Here is a 19,526-nt window from a genome sequence, read left to right as displayed (position 1 = left end):
TTTTGGGTGTATCGGGTTAAATCCTCAAATTAAGTACATTCTATTAAAAGTGATTTCACTTGTTTTTTTTTAATTACTTTTTTTCAATGGCGCTAATTAGAAAAATGATGCATGGGTCTTGCCTTGTATTTCCTTTGCCCTAGAGAGTTAGGAGTTAAAGGGGTGGTTCCATACCTGATTCAGAAACTCATTGCCAAGGTAGATCATTTGCCTCTTGTTAGGAGTCAGACTGCCTCACAGTTGCCTCTGAGCTGCTGGCCAGGGTCCAACTTGAGTTGAGCATACAGGGAAATGGCCTTCCACAGTTACAGGTGGCCCAGCTTTGGCTCACCACACACTTAAAGCATTTCTAAGTGCTTGTTCATTTATACATACACATAAGAGAGTGTTTCAAAAAGATGGTGGAGAAGAATTTAAAATAATGGAATGTTCTCCCATGGACAAATCTAGGTTTGTGTGTGTACATGCATACATATACTAAAGTAAGTGAAAGTATTGCTACTAGGGCTTTGGTTCATACGATGTACAGGCTTATTCTAAATAAAACATGGTTAGACTGCAAACAGCGGATAACTGCAGACAGTAGACTGGGTTTTTGAGACTGTAGATCTTGAAAGGAGTAGAAAGCCTCATTTTTCTCCCTGTGAGTGGCTGGTGGTTTTGAAGTGCTGATCTTGCCATTAGCAGCCCAGAGTGCAACTCACTGCGCCACTCCTTTGGGGGGGGTGGGGGGGGGTGTTAAATGCCATCGAGTCAATTCTGACCCATGGTGACCCTCTGCACAACAGAATGAAACGCTGCCTGGGCCTGGGCCATCCTCACAATTGTTCCTGTGCTTGGGCCCAATGTTGGAGCCACTGTGTCCATCCAACTCTTTGAGGGCCCTCTTTTCTTTCACTGCCCCTCAACTTTACCTTAAAAACAATTTTTTTTCTGTCATGGGGAAAAAAATGTTGAAGTCAAGGCTAATATCAGCATTGTACCAAAACCCAAATGGTCATCTCCCCAAATCACTGAAGCTTTGCAACAAGTTTACGGGAATTCTGCCTCTTGGAACAGGAGCTTACAGAATCAGAAAATGAGGTTTTAGGCCAACCAAGCATTTTGAGGAATGTAAGGAAGGCTTCACAGATGAGCCACAAGAGGGGAGGCCATTTACGTCCCCCAAAGAAGAAACTGACTGCAGTCCAGAAACTGGTGGGCAGAGACTGGGGAAATGGCACTGATGCCAGACTCTCACGTGGGTCGGTACTTTCAATTTTAAGTAACCACTTTGGCCTCAACAATCCTTAGGTTTTATGGGTGCTCAAAGCATTGTACAAGAGGTCAGTCAGCTCAAAGAGCTGGTCTTCCCAGCAGTCTTTTAACTAAGATCAAAATGAACGGAGTTGATCTCATGGGTTTTGAATTTGCTGATATGCTCCAGAGAGCAAGGTCCCATGAGAACAGTGGCGTCCAATGGGATCTGCTGGGCCAGTTAGATTCAAGGCAGAGAGGTCAACTCTGAAGGTTGCCCACTGTTTGTTTGTTGTAGGGTTTTTTGGGGAACTCCACAGGGTGAGTCTAGTAGATTTTCTCAAAAGACACAGGCAGATTTTCTCGAAAGACAAAAGTCATAAGGGCTTTTTATGACGAGGTTGTAAGAAAATCTAAAGAGTGCATTGGTGAGAAAAAGACCAGGAAAGTTGCACCAAGACAATTTTCCCATCGTGATTGTGTTAGTCTGGGCACTTTAGCGAAACAAATCCACAGAAACTCATGTATAAGAGAAAGGTTTATATAAAGGTTAAGTACACATTAAGAAAACATCCAAACCCAGTGCTGCGCAAGCCCACAAGTCCAACATTAACCCATTAACCGAAACGTCTAACACCAATCCACAAAGTCCTCCTCCATCTCACAAAACAGATGCAATGATGCCGACTGCAGGAGGAAAGCTGAGTCAGTGAATATGTAGACATCTCAGCGCTAGCAGGTGTCTCCACACAGGTGCTCCAGCACCCAGGGCTGCATTGGGGTAGGTCCATGTGGCTTCTCCTCAGGGATGTCTTGCAGGAAGTGAGCCTTGTCAGCTGAAGCAGGGAACTGGCTAAGGCAGCTGACCCTAGTTCCACCATCAGAAGGCAAGAGACCCGAGAACTCGAAAGGCGAGGCTCACTGAGCCATTTATCCCTCCATCCTTCAAATAACCCCACTTGTGTTTATCGACCAGATTGGCACAATAAACTAACTACCGCAGTGATAATGTACCTGCTCATTCCTGCAGGGCAGCCAGGGCGGTTCTGTGAGAATTTCACTGGGAAATTTTACCCCACCACCCTTCAGTCCTGGCCTTGCCCCGTGAGATTTCTGTTTGTTCCCCAAACTCAAAGAATATTTCAAAACAACACAATTTTAGTCCAGCAGGGATACCAAAACTTTTGTTTTGATCTAGAGGGCAGCATTCTTGGGGGAAGCGCTAGAGAGGGGGAAACGCGGCCTTCAGAGGTCTATAGACCTAGACAGAGGCTATGGTGAGAAACTGCGTCACATTTTGATATTTTTGTTTAGTTAAGATTTTGTTACAATACTTTTTGATTTATCCGCATATCTGTATCTTCACATGTACATGTTCATACATACACATATACCAAGAGGAACTCGTTGAAAAGTTTAGTCATTGATATTTTAAATAAACTATTTTAGAATGGCTTTAAATTTCCTGAAAAATTAGGAAGATGATTCAGACTCTTCATATACTCCCGTCCAGTGTTCTCTTATTAACACGGTGTATTTCTTATAGTAATGAATCCACAATGATTTATTATTATTAACTAAAAACCCATCCCTCATTCAGATCGCCTTTGTTTTTGTCTACTGTCCCCACTCTAGCCCAGAGTCCCATCTAAGACCCCACATTACATTTGGTCATCTCTAGGCTGTGACAGCCCCTCAGATGTCCCTGGGGTTTCATCACTGTGACCATCGTGAGGAGGACCGGGCCAGGGGGACTGCAGAATGTCCCTCTATGGGGATTGGTCAGATGTTTTTCTCCCTCATGAGTGGGATGTGTTTTTGGGTTGAAGACCACAGAGGTAAAATCCCATTTCTTCACATCGAGGGTCTGTGCACTGTGACACTGCCTGCCTGTCAGTTTGTCAGACTGTGGTGCCTTGTGTGTTGCTGTGATGCTGGAAACGATGATGTCATTGGAATTTCAGATACCAGCAGAGCATCCAAGGTGAACAGGTTTCAGCTGAGCTCACAGGCTAAGAGCAGACCTTGTAAAAGGAACAGGCTGTCCACTTCTGTGGGCGTGGTTCCAACAGGACTTATGTTTGTTGAGAATAACTTTGATCACCTGGCTGACGTGGTACTGTTTGCCACCTTTCTCCACCGTAAAGCATTCCCCAGCCTCCATTTGTATATATCATCTGCCTCAGCGCTACAACCGTCCATCTCTCCAAAGAGCCCTGTGCCCTTTTTTGGTGGGGAGGGAATGGTATTAGAAACCAAGATCTGGACATGAGGTGTGCTTGTACATTACTGGGGTGTTACTGTGTCTAGGTGCTCTTCACTGACAGTACAAGGCAATGATGTGTATAAACTAACCGGTGTGTCTGCACATATATATATACATAAGCACATCCAAACTTTTTAAATCTATGGTAAACTAAATGAGCTCATAATGATGTTTCCAGCCCTACTTAATGTGTTCTCACATGGATTTTTCTGGGAGGAGCCCTGTTAGTACAGTGGTTACAAGTTGGGCTGCTAATTGCAAGGTCAGCAGTTCAAAACCACTAGCTGCTCCTTCGGAGAAAGATGAGGCTTTCTACTCCTGCAAAGAGTTACAGTCTCAGAAACCCACGTTGGCAGATCTCCCTTTTCCTAGGTGGTCTCTACGAGTCACAACCGACTTGATGGTAGTGAGTTTTTTGTGGCCTTCATGTTGAGCCTGAACATTTTACTTCATGCAGAATCAGTAATGCTACCATGACATTTTCTAACATCAAAAGTTCCCCTATTAGCAGGCTTAATTCTAGTTCCCAGTATGTGGTTTCTGCTGGTAATTTTATTTAAAAACATTTCCACTGTGCAATGACAATACCAGGAACTAGATTCAGGGATGCCTGAGACTTTGTCCAATCATGGGAGTCTTCAAGATTGAGCACTTCAGATAACATTGAGAAGGCAACCTGCACATCAGACTATGCAAATGTGCATGTGTAACTCAATCTTAAGCATTTCTGTTCATGTTGAGTAGGCTCTGTGCAAATACACTCTGCAGAGACTTAGGTCTCTCTTGGTATTTATCAGGCTTCTATGGGGGGAGGAGTGGGGAAGTTTATTTATAGGGAGCATAAATGGTAAAGAGCTCAGCTTTGGACATCAGCCCTCTGCCATTAGTTAGCTGTCTAACTGTGGGAAAATGAGTGACTCTCTGAGTGGGTGTGCTAGAGAGAAAACAGGGTAATGTGGGTCCCTCCTCAGGGCTGATAGATAGTTACACACATGGCTGTTATTTACCAAGTTCTAAATCCCAAGAAGGTGCCATTGGTGAAGAGGATGTTGTGGGGCTATGACAAAGAGATGCTTTCTTGGGAATTACATGTAAGGACCATCAGAAAGTATGGTAGATACCAAGGTCATGTAATTCCACCCTTATGTTCCTCCTCATACTCTTTGCCCTCAAATTGTTACTTTTTAAATTCTTCTGTTTTCAAGAATATGCACTTTTGAGGGCCAAAAATGGACTGTTTTGTATTTATTTATGACAGTGCTACCATGAGGTGACTTTTACAAGAGAGCAGTACGCTTAGATTACACCTCCCACCCTATCCAATTTTAACAGCTTCTGTCCTAAACGGATGGTTATGTGTTGAGCTGCTAACCACAGGAGAAAGCTGCTCCGTGGGAGAAAGACTAGGCTTTCTACCAGTAAAGAGTCACCATCTTGGAAACCCACAGGGCCAGTTCTACCCTCTCCTGGTACCCTGTCGATGCATCAGCATCAACTCAATAGCACTGAGTTTAAGCTTAGTTTTTTTTTTAACCTTTTATAAAAGGTTTCTATAAACATATATATATATCCACATACATATTTATATATGTTTTTATATATATAAAAGGAAACTTGCCATTTCAAGTGAACACATTTCCCCCATCCTTATTGGGACATTTTTTTCTTCAATTTCCTTGTGAGTAGCAAATATGTTGCTGAATGTTGAGACTCATTCATTCATTCAATAAGCACTTATCTAACATGTACCAAGTATAGTTCTCTCTACTGAATATGGAAGTGAGGCAAAGGTATGTCAAGAGTGGCCCCTTCCCTCACGGAGTTGGATATGAGGCAGAAGAGAAAAATACAGGAGTGAGTTTCTCGTTCCCACTGGGCCATTCTAGTGGAACAGAGAGCTGCAGGAATTCAGAGTAGAGGTTGGACAGATAGAAATAAGGGCAGATTATTATGAGGTTGTGATACAGGAGTACAGTAGGCACCCAGTTGCTTCTGACTGCCCAGTATTTTCTACCCTGTCTGGTAACCACACTTCCATTTTCCATTGGGAAACTACTTCCCAGGAGAGGAGAAAGTTACAGGGTGGTCAGAACAGGGTGTCAGATGCCCTAAGATCAAATAAGAACCAAGTAGGCCCCAAAAGTACTTACTAGTTTTTGCCAAGGAGAGGTTGTTCCTATTAATGAGAGACAAAGAACACCCAAAGCTCCTTGCTTTGTTAATGACAAACAATGGTTCATATGGGTCCAGGGGTCACAGCATGATCTTAAGCACCTTCAGTGCCTTAAAGAAAACAAGTTCTTTCTGATATGAAAAATATACAGTCTCATTCTCGATCTAAGATGAGATTCTGCTCTATCACAAAAATACCGAGCTATACTTTCCAACGCCTGTGTGGAGAGGTTTGAAGGATTGAAAATTGCCAGAAGCAAATACGTTTGGGGTCATTTATTAGCTTTCTAATCAGGCCATATGTAGATCTGAGAATGTGCCATTCTTTTCAAGAGTAGAAAATGAACCTGAATCCTGGTTTCTGTCTTTTTTCCAGGGAAAACTATCTTGAGGGCACACAAGAGCCCTATTGAACAGCTACTCTTCCCGCCGCCCTCCTCGTTTGGGAGGAACAAAGGGAACAAGCACAGTCTGATTGTCCGAGGGAAAGAGTGTGTGTGCTGAAGCTTCTACGCGGAGTGTGGCTCACCCTTCTAGGGCACTGCGCAGCCACTGGGGGACAGTGAGGTGGTAGTTGTTGTGCCTGTTTCAAGCTTCAGGATATTTTAGCCTGTTGTGTATGCATCAGTGTTCATTAGGATCAACAGGACAGAAACTTTAGAAACCAAGTAAAGAAAAAGAATTGTACTCTTTCAAGAAACCAAGTCACGATAGAGTCAAACAGAATCGGTTTCCGAGTTATCTACAATGTGAAACATTCAATCTGCATTTCTCAGCTTGTTCCTTTCCAATTGCCCAGTCCATTCGCAGCCCGTGCCGACGACCTTTCTCCTTGGGGTTTGAGCATCGAAAGCCAACAGCTTCTAGACCAGTGGTTCTCAACCCTCCTCATGCCGTGACCCTTTAATACTGTTCCTCATGTTGTTGCGACCCCCCGACCATAAAATTATTTTCGTTGCTACTCCATAATTGTAATTTTGCTGTTGTTATGAATCAGACGACCCCTGGGAAAGGGTCCTTCAACCCCCAAAGGGGTCGCGACCCACAGGTTGAGAACCGCTGCTCTCGACTCATGTTCCTTTAACTATCAGGAGAGAGGCAAAACGTTTCCCCTTGCTCCAGAACGTGGGGTTATGTGTCCACCCCAACTTTCAGAACCATGTGACCAGAAAGATTGAGCTGCTAGGATTGGCTTAGCTAGGATGAGATGGCCATCTCATGCCAGCTGCTGACCAGATCGGCATGGCCATCTAAGGAGTTAACACCTTCCATTCATCTGTTTGCTGAATGAGAGGGATATTTTCCCAAAGACTGGGGACTGTTGCCTGAGGAGAGAAGGGTGCTAGGCGGGAAAACTACACTAATCAATGAGTTTGATTAGCGGAACAACGAGGCTGGGTCTGTGAACAGATGGACTGGTTGGTTTGGAATGGAGTTTCCGGGAAGCTTTCTGAAGCCAGTTACTAGGATTGCTTCTCCTAGAAAGGAGCATCATGCTAGATGCTGTAACGTAATTGTGATCAAGTGTGAATAAACAACCCACACCTATACTTAGCCCTTCCCACTTTAAAGTTAATTTCACTTGGATCTGTTTATTTGAGTTAAAGATAATCCAATAGATCCACGCCCTTCCGTTTTAGAGAAGAGATACCAAGTCTAAAAATAAAAATTCTTTCTTGACCAGGATCATTATCCATTGGGCATTATAAAAGCATTGTAAAAACCTGGTTTTAAGAAGCATTTTTGTATGTGACTTTAGAGCCCTGGTCATGTAGTGGTTAGGCGTTGGGCTGCGGTCGGCAGTTCAAAACCATCAGCAGCTCCTCAAGAGAAAGACGGGGCTTCCTACTTCCCAACAGTTGCAGTTTCGGAAACCCACGGGGGGGTCACTCCGGGTAAGGACTGACTCGATGACAGCGAGTTTGAGTATGCTTAAGCGGATTTATTCCCGTGTAAGAAAATTAAAGCTGTATGTTCCGCAGGCCACCACTACTTTAACATAGTCTCTTTTAGAGAAGAAAGCGCTGGGATTCGCTTTGAAATGTTGTGACATCTCTTAATAATTCAGCTTCTCCTCAGGAGAATCACACCTTGCCAGATAGCCCAGAACCCGGGGCTCAAAGAGGTTCCTAACCCACCAGAGAATGATCCCATCAGAATTTGCCTGATTGGATAATTCTCCAATCTGATTGACAAGGGAAACAATTATATGATTAATAGGGGAATGGTTTTATTTATTTTAGTTCAGTTGTGATTTGGTTGCAAGTTGACAGACAGATTGGCTTTCCACTTAACCACTCCTACACGCGGTTTTGCGTGATGGTGATCGCAGTCCTCCCAGGGGCACAGTCCTCCCAGCGGCACAGCCCTTCCAGGGGCACAGCCCTTCCAGGGGCACAGTCCTCCCAGCGGCACAGCCCTTCCAGGGGCACAGCCCTTCCAGGGGCACAGTCCTCCCAGCGGCACAGCCCTCCCAGGGGCACAGCCCTTCCAGGGGCACAGTCCTCCCAGCGGCACAGCCCTCCCAGGGGCACAGCCCTTCCAGGGGCACAGTCCTCCCAGGGGCACAGTCCTCCCAGTGGCACAGCACTCTCCTCTGGGTGTTTCCATTTCTGTCCATCCTCCCCGGCCAGGCCTGTCAGGCCCTTTGAGCCTGATCCCTGGACAACTGCTGCCCCTTTGATCTCCTGGGGCCGATTGTTCCAGAGTGCTGACCTTGCTGATGCTGCTGCTCACCAAACTTGACTCTCAGTTGGCTGAGAGTTGGTCCCCGGGGTGAGTTCCGCTCCAGGCTGCAGAGGAATGAAAGGGAACAGGCTTTTTAGGCCCCACGAGTCTCTATCAGACCAGTAAGTGTGGCCTTTTTCATGCTTTTGAAGTGTGTTCCACATTTTCTCTTACTCTCTTCAGGACCGCTATGATGACCCCCTGCTGAGCAGTTGGCAGTATTGGTAGTGGTATTTGGGCACCATTGAGTCTGGTCTCAGGGCCCATCTAGGCCTTTGAGCTAAATGTTTTCCTGCATCTTTGATTTTCTTCATTCTTTTTGTGTGTGGCGGGGGGCGGGGGGCAGATACAAATGGTTATCCCTTAGGTGGTCACTCACAAGCTGTTAAAACCCCAATTGCTAGTCACCTAAGTGGGGTGTAGACTTCGTCTTTGTGGACTGTGCTCCAACAGTTGACTTTGATGTCCCCCAAGAGACTTGGTCCTAAGCCCCCAGGCCCACTGCCTCATTCCTTCCAGGTGTTTGGTGGAAAATTTTTGAAATATTCCATTTAACCACATTCTTAGCAATGCCCTTGATATTGTTGTTTCAGATGAGAAGAAACAGATGGTTGCCAACGTGGAGAAGCAGCTTGAAGAAGCAAAAGAATTGGTATGTACAGGCTTGGTCATGTGTCTTTGCGCTCAGCCAGGGCCATTTCCACTCCATCTGTTCTTACATTGAGGAAAACTTAACAGCTTCTCAGGAATTTTTGTTTTTTTAAACTTTTTTATTTATTATTTTTTTCCTTTTTAAAAAATCGTTTTATTAGGGGCTCATACGACCCTTATCACAATCCATACATACATCAATTGTGTAAGCACATTTGTACATTCATTGCCCTCGTCATTCTCAAAACATTTGCTCTCCACTTAAGCCCTCCAGCATCAGGTGCTCATTTTTCCCCTCCCTCCCCCCTTCCCCCTTGTCCACTTCTAATTTTTATTTCTTTTTAGCACTTTTCACCATATCTATGGATCACTGATGATGATTAAATGCTTTCTGGGTGCCACACATGGAGCCAGACATCTTGCTTGCTTTATAATACTAATTTTTCCCAAAAAGTCCTGTGAGACAAGTCCTAGTTGTTAAGAGCTGTGAAGCATCCGCGATGCTATCCTATTGCAAAGCAATAAGGTAGGTTGACATAGTTTTTTGGCAAGCTGACAGGAGGCTCCTGGGTCAGAGATGAACAGTTGTATTACTCGCAGCCAAAGCTGTGTGTTGCCTGCCCGCATGGCTGTGTCAGTCTCATCTCACAGGGGAGATGTGTCTGCAGTACATTAACAGGAGAGGGACGCAGAGCCTGGGGGCCTCATCGCTGGATGGCAGCCTGGGAGCAAGCCTACTCCTTGTCCCAGAGGGAGACTTGATGCACCCCTGGAGGCTGCTCCCTGAACACACAGTGCCCTGCAATGTGGCCTGGGTACATAGCCACCAACACCCTGTGTCGCTGGTTCACCCAGTCAGATGAGCAGGAGCCTGACGGGCTGGGGAGAGGGATGCCAGAACCCCACTGTGTAGAAGGGGATTCTGAGGCTTGCAAACGTGAACTTGTCTGAGGGTCCACACCCCATAAGTGGGGGTGTAAGGCACTGCGCCAAGATATTGCCAAGCAAGCCCAAAGTACATTGGGGAGGTTGTCAGGAGAGACCATTCCCTGGAGAAGGACATCATGCTTGGTAAAGTATCAGGCAGGGGCAAGAGGAAGACTTTGACAAGATGGATTGACACAGTGGCTGCATCACTGGGCTCAAACATAGGAATAATTGGGAGTTTCCAAGACAGGAGTAGAAAGTCTTATCTTTCACCCGCGAAGGGGCTAGTAGTTTCAAGCTGCTGACCTTGTACTTGGCAGCCCAGTGGGTAACCGGAGTTGTCAGCAGCCCCATGTGTAACCACCGTGCACCGCCAGGGCTCCTTCCATAAAGTGTATGGCTTTGGAAATCCTGTGGGGCAGTTCTTTGTCTTCACAGGGTCACTGTCAGTTGGAATCAACTCAATGGTGATGACTTGCTTAAGGGATCGATGGCAGTTGTTCCCCGCCACACAGCAGACTTTCCCCTGTGCGATCAGGGGCGCAGGCATGGCGTCACATCACCCATCTATCCCGTGTTGCCATCGCTGGTGCGCAGCTGCTGGAACGTCTGCTGCCCTCCTTCCTGCCGGCCACTGTCACAGGGGTGGCCTGGGCTTCTCCTCTTCACCGCTTCTCATGTTTGCCCCTCTTTTGAAAGTTCCCTTGCCTTTCATGTTCCCTGGCCTTCTCCTTCGCTTCTCTCCTGCTTCTTGGCTTGCCTGTAAAAAGACTGACCTTTTGCATACCCGAGTGGCTCTTCAGGTTGGCAGGCTTACCTCTGCACCTCTCTCTCATGGACTCTTCAGTTCTTGGGCTCCTGGCGGCAGACCCAAGCTTCCAAAGTCTGTGTCTGGGTTGGGGTTTATTTGCTGGCCTTCTTCCAGAGACAGTCTGTTGACCGAATGATTTCGACACGCTGGTGTTCTGCTCACCCAGTTTGGTGTTTCATGCTTGCTACTCGTAGTAACAAGAAATGGAAAGGCAGGGAAGCTGTAGTCGTCTCTTCATCTTTAGTTATTGTGACATGAGATATGTTTCTGTTTGTTGAAAGAGATCAGAACATGAATTTGCTAATTGCTGATGACATCGCTACATTATATGAACAGACGCCATGTTTTTAGTTTTTACTTTCTGCTGTGATGTAGCTGATTTACAGAGTACATCATGTGCTGTACATTCCACGGTTTGTGCATGTTTTGTTCCAACACATCCATTTCACTCCCCTCGATGTGCCAGCTTATCCCTGTGCCTCCCAGTCGTTCCTGTGTCCCTTCCCAGCCCTCTGTCCCTGGGGAAACACTGCCCTTTGTTTCTCAAATCACTGATTATTCTAGTGCAGAGATCACTGCGGCCCCTTTTTAACAAGGTGATGCCAACATCACTTCTCTAGGTTTGAAATAAGTTTTATTGGCACAGATTTCACGTGTCATACAATTTAATTATTCAATCCTATTAAGAAAATTCGTGCAATCATGACCACATTTTCTTCAATCAATCTCAGGACATCTTTTTCTTTCTAGTCTCATTGTAGTTAGCTCTCCATATCCCCCCCCCCCCAACACACCCAAGTTCCCTTGCCAATTTCCCCTGTTTGCCTAAAACAGAAAAACGTCAATAGGAAAGACAGCAGAGAATGTTAAAAACTTAAACAACTTTAAAATGGGTCAAAAGGAAGATCAAATGATGATTAAGGTATTACAATTTAACCTCACTACATAATCAACTATACAGCGGTCTCTGCCTGACAGCAGGCTACTCACACCCCTGGACTATGGTCAGAGGGGGTTCACCAAAGGCCTAATGCATGTGGGGACCCTGCACATGGATTTTGGACTTCCACTATCATCCATAGCCTTCTGTTAGCCAGGTGTTCACAACTTAGACTCTGATACCATTCCCTCCTTTGGGTTTGAGTTTTATTACAGTCCTTGGATCTTATAGGTAGCATGCTTCTTCCATGTGGTCTTAGCCGACACCTCACTTAGATTGCTGCTTGTTAAAAGATAAGTCTTCAAGGTGCCAGATGCTATTCTTTCTGATAGCTGAACACCGCCTAGTTTCTTCACCACACTTTGCTATAACACCCATATGTTCAGTGCTTTCTTCATGAGGGCAAGCATCAAGCAGGGTCTTGTCATACGAACCAAATGTTCTTAGATAGGGGCTAGAATTCAGTGTAAGCCCCAGTCCTTTCATTTCAAAATCACTGCCACTAGTAGATGCGACCCTATTAGCACAGCGTAAACCTAGCCTGTGAGTTTCCAAGACTGTAGCTATTTATGGGGGTAGAACCCTCCTTCCCATTGTTTGTTGTTGTTGTTTGGGTTTTATTCTGGGCTGCTGGTGCTTTTGAACTGTTGACTCTTTCTGATCTCAGTCCAGTGTGTAACCACTATGCCACCTGGGCTCCTGTCCTTTCATATATCTATGATTTATTTATTTTAGAGACATCAGCAGACTTCTATGCTAGAGAACATTATCAATCCTTTTCCTGGGGCACACAGCAATTCTACTGATAGTGTTATTAATTTAGTTTACTTTCCTTTTGATGAAACCTGGGAGAATTTTTTTTCTTTGACTGTTAGGATTAGTTATTATTTTGCTGAACAAACTGGTTTGTGTTGAACTCAGGGACACTATACATCTGTAGTGATCATATAATTCTATTTTATCATGGCTAGGTGAGTGGTGTGACAGCATCGAGCGTGTGGCTGTTAGCCTGGCTGCTGGCCCCAGTGTTAGAGCAGGTTGCTTGTTTTGTCTCTCTTACTGACCTTTGATTTAGTTGTAAGCTTCCTAGTAAAATCCCTTAAACAAAAATTCATTCGAGTGGTTTTTTTCCCTTGCATGCACTTTTGCAATTATTTCTCTAAATGGGACTTGCTGATGATTTCAGAGAAATGCTTAAAAGTAATTGCTTTGCTAAGTAACCATCTAATTTTTAGCTTTTGTTTTTAATAAAAATTGATGCTTCTTCATTGTAGAATGCTGTCTGGTTTATATGCATCTTATTATTGTTACTTGGGCTCTAACAGTGGGTAAGTAAAGCTTTTATTGATGATAAGCTTATAATGTTCATGATAAAAACATTTTAGAATGCTCTAACATATAAAATATATGGCGATATTTTTGTGTATGGATTTTTCAGGCTTGTCCTCAGATAATTTTTTGCTTTTGTTGTTGTTTGTTTTTAACTGCATTGTTCGTCGTCATCATCATCAGTAACCATCACTGCTGGAAAAGCCTAATCACTATCATTCAGTTGATTCCAACTTTCAGTGGTCTTGTGGACAAACTAGAACTGCCCTTTGGATTTCTGAGGCTATAAATCTTTCCAGGAGTAGATAGCCTCATTTTTCACACATGGAGTGGCTGGTGGGTTTGAACCAACAGCCTCGTGGGTAGCAGCCGGTGCTTAACCTTCCAGTGTCACCAGTAGTGAATAATGTTACCTCTAGTGAACATTAGCTTAGTGCTTACCAAGAAAGAGAAACTGTTCTAAGCACATTCTAGGAATTATCACATTTAATCTTTATAGCCATCCCGGGAACAGACACTACTTTTAGTAATGCTAGGAAAATTAGGCAAAACAAAGAAGATAAACCTGTCCAAGATGATATGACTAATAAGTAGTAGAGCTTACTTTGCGAACACAGGAATCTGACTCCAGAGCTGTTGCTATGAATCAGTATGCTAATTCTTTGTCGCCTCACAGTAGCCGATTATGTAATATAATTGCATCAGTGTTGTTTGATTACAGGTTGTTAAGAAGCGCACTGCTGGGGCTTCAGGGAACTTTGTGTGATTGAGCATGATAGCTCAGTATCCATTTGACTCCATATCAAACCAAGCTCACCGCCATCCAGTCAGTCCTGACTCATAGCGACCTCCTGTGGGTTTCCGAGACTGTATGTCAACATGGTAATGAAGGATAAGATGGTAGGCTAGGGGGATGAGAGCGCACGTTGCTCATATCTATATGATATTCCTAATCAGAGATTTGACTAAATCACCAAAGCTGGGCTGACATTTCCTGGGAAATCACCGTTTGGTTGTTTTATCTTCCCATCGTTTGGGTGGTTCGTGCTCAGAAGCCCAGACCAGAGTAATCGATTATCCCACGGGTGCTGTTGTTACACAGATAGGTGCCATGGAGTCAAATCTAATACCGCATACAATAGAACAAACCATGACCCAGTCCCACACCATCCTGACCATTGTTGCCTTGTTTGAGTCAGGGCTACTAAACCCAATTACTGAGGATGCAGGCCAAAGCCTTAAGGAAACTGCCCTTACAGCTGCTTGGCTGATTATATCCAGCCACACAATAAGAGTGATTATATCATACCACAAAATAGAGGATAATTATATCAGTACACCATTCCAAATCTCATTGTTACGTAACCGCCAGACAGCCGAGAACCACAGCTGAGTCAAGTTGACAAATAACCTTCACCATTGCAAGGGTCTGCCTCTCTTGGCTAACCCTGTACTCTTCCAAGCCTGTTGGCCTTCATCAGATCTCATGTCTGAAGAGAGCAAGATGAGGTCTTGCTACCTTGCTTCTCAGGAGCGTTTGACTGTGCTTCCTCTCAGACAGGTTTGTTCGTTCTCTTGACGGCTCATCATATATTCAGTGATCTGCACCCACACCAGAGTACAGACGCGTCCGTTCTTCCGTCTCCATTGTTCACTGTCCGGCTTTTACACGTGCACAAGTTCTTAACAATGGGTGGCCTGGGGCAGGCACCTCTTAGTCACCAGCGTGACATCTTTGCCTGTTAAAGAGTTTAAGGAGGTCTTTTGCCATTGGTTTGCTCCTTGCGGTGCTGTTTGATTTCTCATCAGCTGTTTTCATGGGCCTTGATTGCGCATCCCAAGTCAACCGAAAGCCTTACTACTTTTACTGTTTTCCTCATTTATCATGATACTGCTTATTGGTGCCCTCAGGAAGATTTCTGTTGTCTTTGCGCCGAAGTGGAATCGCTGCTGAAGGCTGCAGTCTGTGAGCTTGGCTAATACAAGCAAAGCCACGGTGTGTCATCTGAGTGATACAGGTTCTTATCGAGGCTTGCTCCAACCCTGATGCCACATTCTTCTTCATGGAGTTTCTCAGAGGGCTACATATCATACATGTGCTTCCAAGACATTCCTGGCCAGTTGTCATTCTTCAGGGGACCAGTCACTGTTGACCTAATTAAAAATCAACCGCCAAAGTCATCTAGAGCTCTTTGGCCATGACCACTTAAGTCCCTCGGCGTGGCTGCTCAAATAAAGCGTAGAATGAGATCAGGTCCAGTCTGAATGCCTGGTCTGGTAAAGAGTAAGCATGTGGTTTTGATCATGTCTCCCTCTCCCTCTTTCCAGCTGGAGCAGATGGATTTGGAAGTCCGGGAGATACCACCCCAAAGTCGCGGAACGTACAGCAACAGAATGAGAAGCTATAAGCAAGAAATGGGAAAACTTGAAACAGATTTTGTGAGTCAAATTTCATTCTTTGTCTTACAGACTGGCTTTCAAACTGACTTTTCATTTATGCTTTTTATTGTTTCTTCAATCAGCATTAAGTGCTGAGTCTCGAGGGCTGTGTTCACGAGACAAGCAGCAGCTGTCACTGCTTATAAGCTAGAGCTCTCGAGCCAGATGATAGAACTGGCTCATGATGGAATTTCAGGCATGTTGGAGTCAAGGCTCAAATGCATCCCAGTCGCATAGTCTGGCTGGTTGGTGGTATTTAGCATCGATCGAGAATTTTGAAACGCAACCCCTGGCCTACAAAACTTGCAGCCGTCAAGAAGCCCCACTGTTCATGCGTGGACTTGAGGGGCTCCTGACCCTCTTGAAAATGCACTAGCCTTTGGGGTCTATGTGCCTCCGTGCATTCCACCCCCAACTCCCCTGAAGCCAGGGTTATAGGCTTCATTAGAACCCTAACTACGCACACCTCCACCACACACAAACCAATTAAAAACCGTACTTTATACAAATGACCAGGTATATGGATTCCCCCACAAGAGTACGTTTAGCTTTCCCTTCCCTTTGCTCCAGCTTTCCACCTTACCCACTTACAGCAAGAAGATTCTCTACTTTGAAAAGTGTCATGCTGTGAAGCAATTCGAAGCCACAGGAACAGAGAAGATAGAGCCAAGGGAAGCACCGAGCTTTATGTGTGCGAGGGACACAGGTCATGAGTGGCATGCCATCCGTTTGTGTTACGAAACCTGGGCTGCAAGTTCATAAGGAAAGCTCAAAAAAAGTCCCAAGTCATGCCATTGACTTGATTCCCCATCAGGACCGCCGGGTAGGACAGAGGAGAACCGTCTCTGCTGACTCCCGAGGCCGGAAGTCTTTATGGGAGCCGGAAGTCTCATCTTCCTCCGGAGAACCGGCTGCGGGGTGGGAATCAGGGTCTACGATCTCCCTTCTCCCGTCGGTATTTTGCGTGGGGAGGCTGCACATTGTGGACTTTCTTGCTCTTTTTCTCACTGCCATCCAGTCGATGCCAACTCGTAGAGAGCAGGCTGCCTTTTTATTTATTCTGAGCTCAGCAGCACCGGATTGAGAGCGGATGTTTCTCCCCGAGTTTGGAAGTCGGTTGATTTTCAGTTATGTGTACTTATTTTATATCTTCCGGGATCTTTTCGGAGATGTCGAGGTGGGTAGTTTCAGCAACTTGTATACAACTGACATTTTAAACTCTGTTTTACTACAAAGAACAACGACAGGGAAAGCTAGAATCCATAAGGGGCCAACATTTGGAAAATAAGTTGAACCGCCTAAATTCTGTGCCAGTAAAATGACGTTTTTTACAGTTCAACTCTGTTCTACAGGGTCTCTATGATTCGGGATCGAGTCAAGGGCAGTGGGGTTTAGGGCTTAGTTTGATTGTGGTTTTTTTTTTTAACTTTCCATGTGAAGCTGAACCTTAGGTTTAGAAATACAGACGACTGACCTGTGTGATATGGCCTCTGTTCCTCACACATAAAGACTTATAAAGATTAATTTGCTCACCTCAATTTAGAAATTCTTTTCCAAAGACTTTTCTCTCGGGTCCTAGGAAAAAGACTAGTTTGAGTATGTTCTTCTTAAATTTTTTTCAGAATTTAAATTTCTTCTGTGGTTTACTAGAAGTTAAATATTGCATGCAGTCTTCAGTCTTTGTTTGGTTTTATTTTTATTTCCTGAAGAGTCCAATCTTGGGTAGAGTTCTTTAGTTACTTGTTGATTGTGTGCGTAGATAAGTATTTCTTTCCAGAGTGTAGATTTTATCCGAAAGAGAAATGGAACGAGCAATTATGAGCTAAATATTTGTCCTCTGGGATGCAATTAAAAATCAATGTGTTTTCATGCACAAGAGGACTTCAAAATTGTGAGAAAAATGGTATGAAAAGACTATGGAGTTTTTCCCATGAACTTTTTGAAGACCACCCGAAAACCAAAGCCCTATTATGTCAAGAAACATCTTTCCTCAGCACCACCAATTCCTATTGCCTAATGATTTGCAGTGTTCAGAGTACTGGAGCAGACGTGACTTTATCTCGCTGTGTCCAGAATGGGCAAAGCAGAAGGGGATTAGTATCCCCACTGCACTCACAAGAGCCAAGGGGCTCGGCGGCATGCAGATTTTATTCAGCATACTTTCTTGAGTGGTCTTTCTCACGAGGCGCAGGTCTAGGTGCTGGAATAGAGCTGTGAACAAGGCAGATAATGCTCTTGCTCCTACCGAATTTAAATTCCAGCAGGGAAGGCAACAAGCACCTAAACACACTAAACGATAAGCAGAGTCTGTAGTTTATCGTGCGCATATTGAGAGTTGCTGGTTCCAACTCATGGCGATCTACAGGTGACAGCAGAGTGCACGGCCTGCCCGTGTGCCATGTCCATGCCTGAGTCTATTATTGAGGTCACCACAGAGCAACCGACACCAGGCGGCTGCTCTCCAGCTGCAACAATAGGCTAATAAGCAGAGACTGGACGGATACAGTCCGAACCTTGAAGACATCCAGGTTCACTGAGCGATGGTCACGCCGCCAAACAACGAGGGCGCAGGACTTTTTTGGACAGTTGGAGCAGGAACTAAAAGATATGAAATCATAATTGGGCAAGAAACGATCAGGAGAGTCCAAAGCAGGGTGTATCTACGAGTGGGGACTTCGCAGGGACGGGGGCACCTGTGACGAATGACCTGAGCGGTCAGGGTACCTAGGTGCACGTGTTCTTCATGCTCTGTAGTTCAGTGCACGCAGGCCCATGGCAATGGCAATGGCAATGGCAATGGCAGGGCAGGGTTTTCTGGTAATCTGCTCTAAAAATGATTTTCTCAATCATGCCCTTCCTAGAGGCTCATTGTGAAGGTTTATCAATAATGCTATGTATAAATATCATTTGGAGGGCAGGGGGAAGACCAGGAAAGGAGGGGAAGAAGGGGGAACTGATTATGAGACACATAACTACAGCCTACCACCGTAGGGGGTTGGACAACAGAAACTGTGGGGGAAGGGAGACAGTGGTCAGTATAAGATATGAAAATAATAAGAATTTATAATGTATCAAGGGTTCATGAGGGTGGAAGGGAGGAAGAGGGCCTGACAGGAAGTGCTCAATAGAAAATAAATGTCTAGGAAATAATGATGGCAACATATGTACAGCTGTGCTTGATAAAATTGATGGATTATTACAAGAGCTGTAAGAGCCCCCAATAAAATGTTTGGTTTAAAAAAAAAATCCTTTGGAGGTGAGCAATTGCATCTTGCATCTGTTTGACTATAGAATCAACACCCTCTGGGAGTATAGTGTGATGTCCTGCACCCACCAACCCTCAGAGAAAAAGAATGCCTTTCTGTAGGCAGTGTATATGGTTAGGAGCCCTCGTGATGTAATGGGATATGCATCGGGCTGTTGATCACATGGTTAGCAGTTTGAACCCAGCAGGAGCTCTGAGGGAGAAAGATGAGGCTGTGTGCAAGGGACAAGGGAACAAAAAGTGATCCAAATTGGTGGAGAGGTGGGTGTGGGAGGCCTGGTAGGGCATGATCAAGGGTAATGTAACAAAGAGGAATTGCTGAAACCCTGGTGGGGACTGAGCATGATCGTGGGACATGAGGAAAGCCAAGGGAAATAGAGGAAAGAGCTGGGAGGCAAAGGGAATTTACAGAGGTCTAGATAAAGACATGTACATATGCAATATACTTATATATGAGGATGGGGAAATAGATCTATATGCCTATATTTATAGGTTTAGCGTTAAGGTAGCAGAAGGACATTGGGCCTCCACTCAAGTACTCCCTCAAAGCAAGAATACTTTCTTCTATTAAATTGGCATTCTATGATGCTCACCTTCCCGAAACAAACACTGAGGACAAGGTGGGTGAATAAGCAAATGTGGTGAAGAAAGCTGATGGTGCCCGGCTATCAAAAGATACAACATCTGCGGTCTTAAAAGCTTGAAGGTAAACAAGCGGCCATCTAGCTCAGAAGCAACAAAGCCCACATGGAACAGCATATCA

General features: G+C 44.9%; 1 protein-coding gene across 5 annotated transcripts in view; it reads left to right on the top strand.

Annotated features, from left to right (window-relative positions):
- Positions 1-19,526, top strand: part of VTI1A (vesicle transport through interaction with t-SNAREs 1A) — a 400,746-nt gene that overhangs the window by 5,518 nt on the left and 375,702 nt on the right. For all 5 annotated transcript variants that reach the window (XM_004700923.2, XM_004700922.2, XM_045291213.1 and 2 more), the window contains exons 2-3: positions 8,995-9,053; positions 15,388-15,498. In XM_004700923.2, coding sequence (XP_004700980.2) covers positions 8,995-9,053; positions 15,388-15,498 — 170 coding nt within the window. The remainder of the gene's footprint in view (positions 1-8,994; positions 9,054-15,387; positions 15,499-19,526) is intronic.

Source organism: Echinops telfairi, unplaced genomic scaffold, assembly GCF_000313985.2.
Source record: "Echinops telfairi isolate 266 unplaced genomic scaffold, ASM31398v2 ScPeMD7_70;HRSCAF=299, whole genome shotgun sequence".
In the NCBI taxonomy this organism is placed as follows: Eukaryota; Metazoa; Chordata; class Mammalia; order Afrosoricida; family Tenrecidae; genus Echinops; species Echinops telfairi.
The sequence above is the reverse complement of the archived record's forward strand: the minus strand, read 5'-3'. Positions and strand labels throughout refer to the sequence as shown.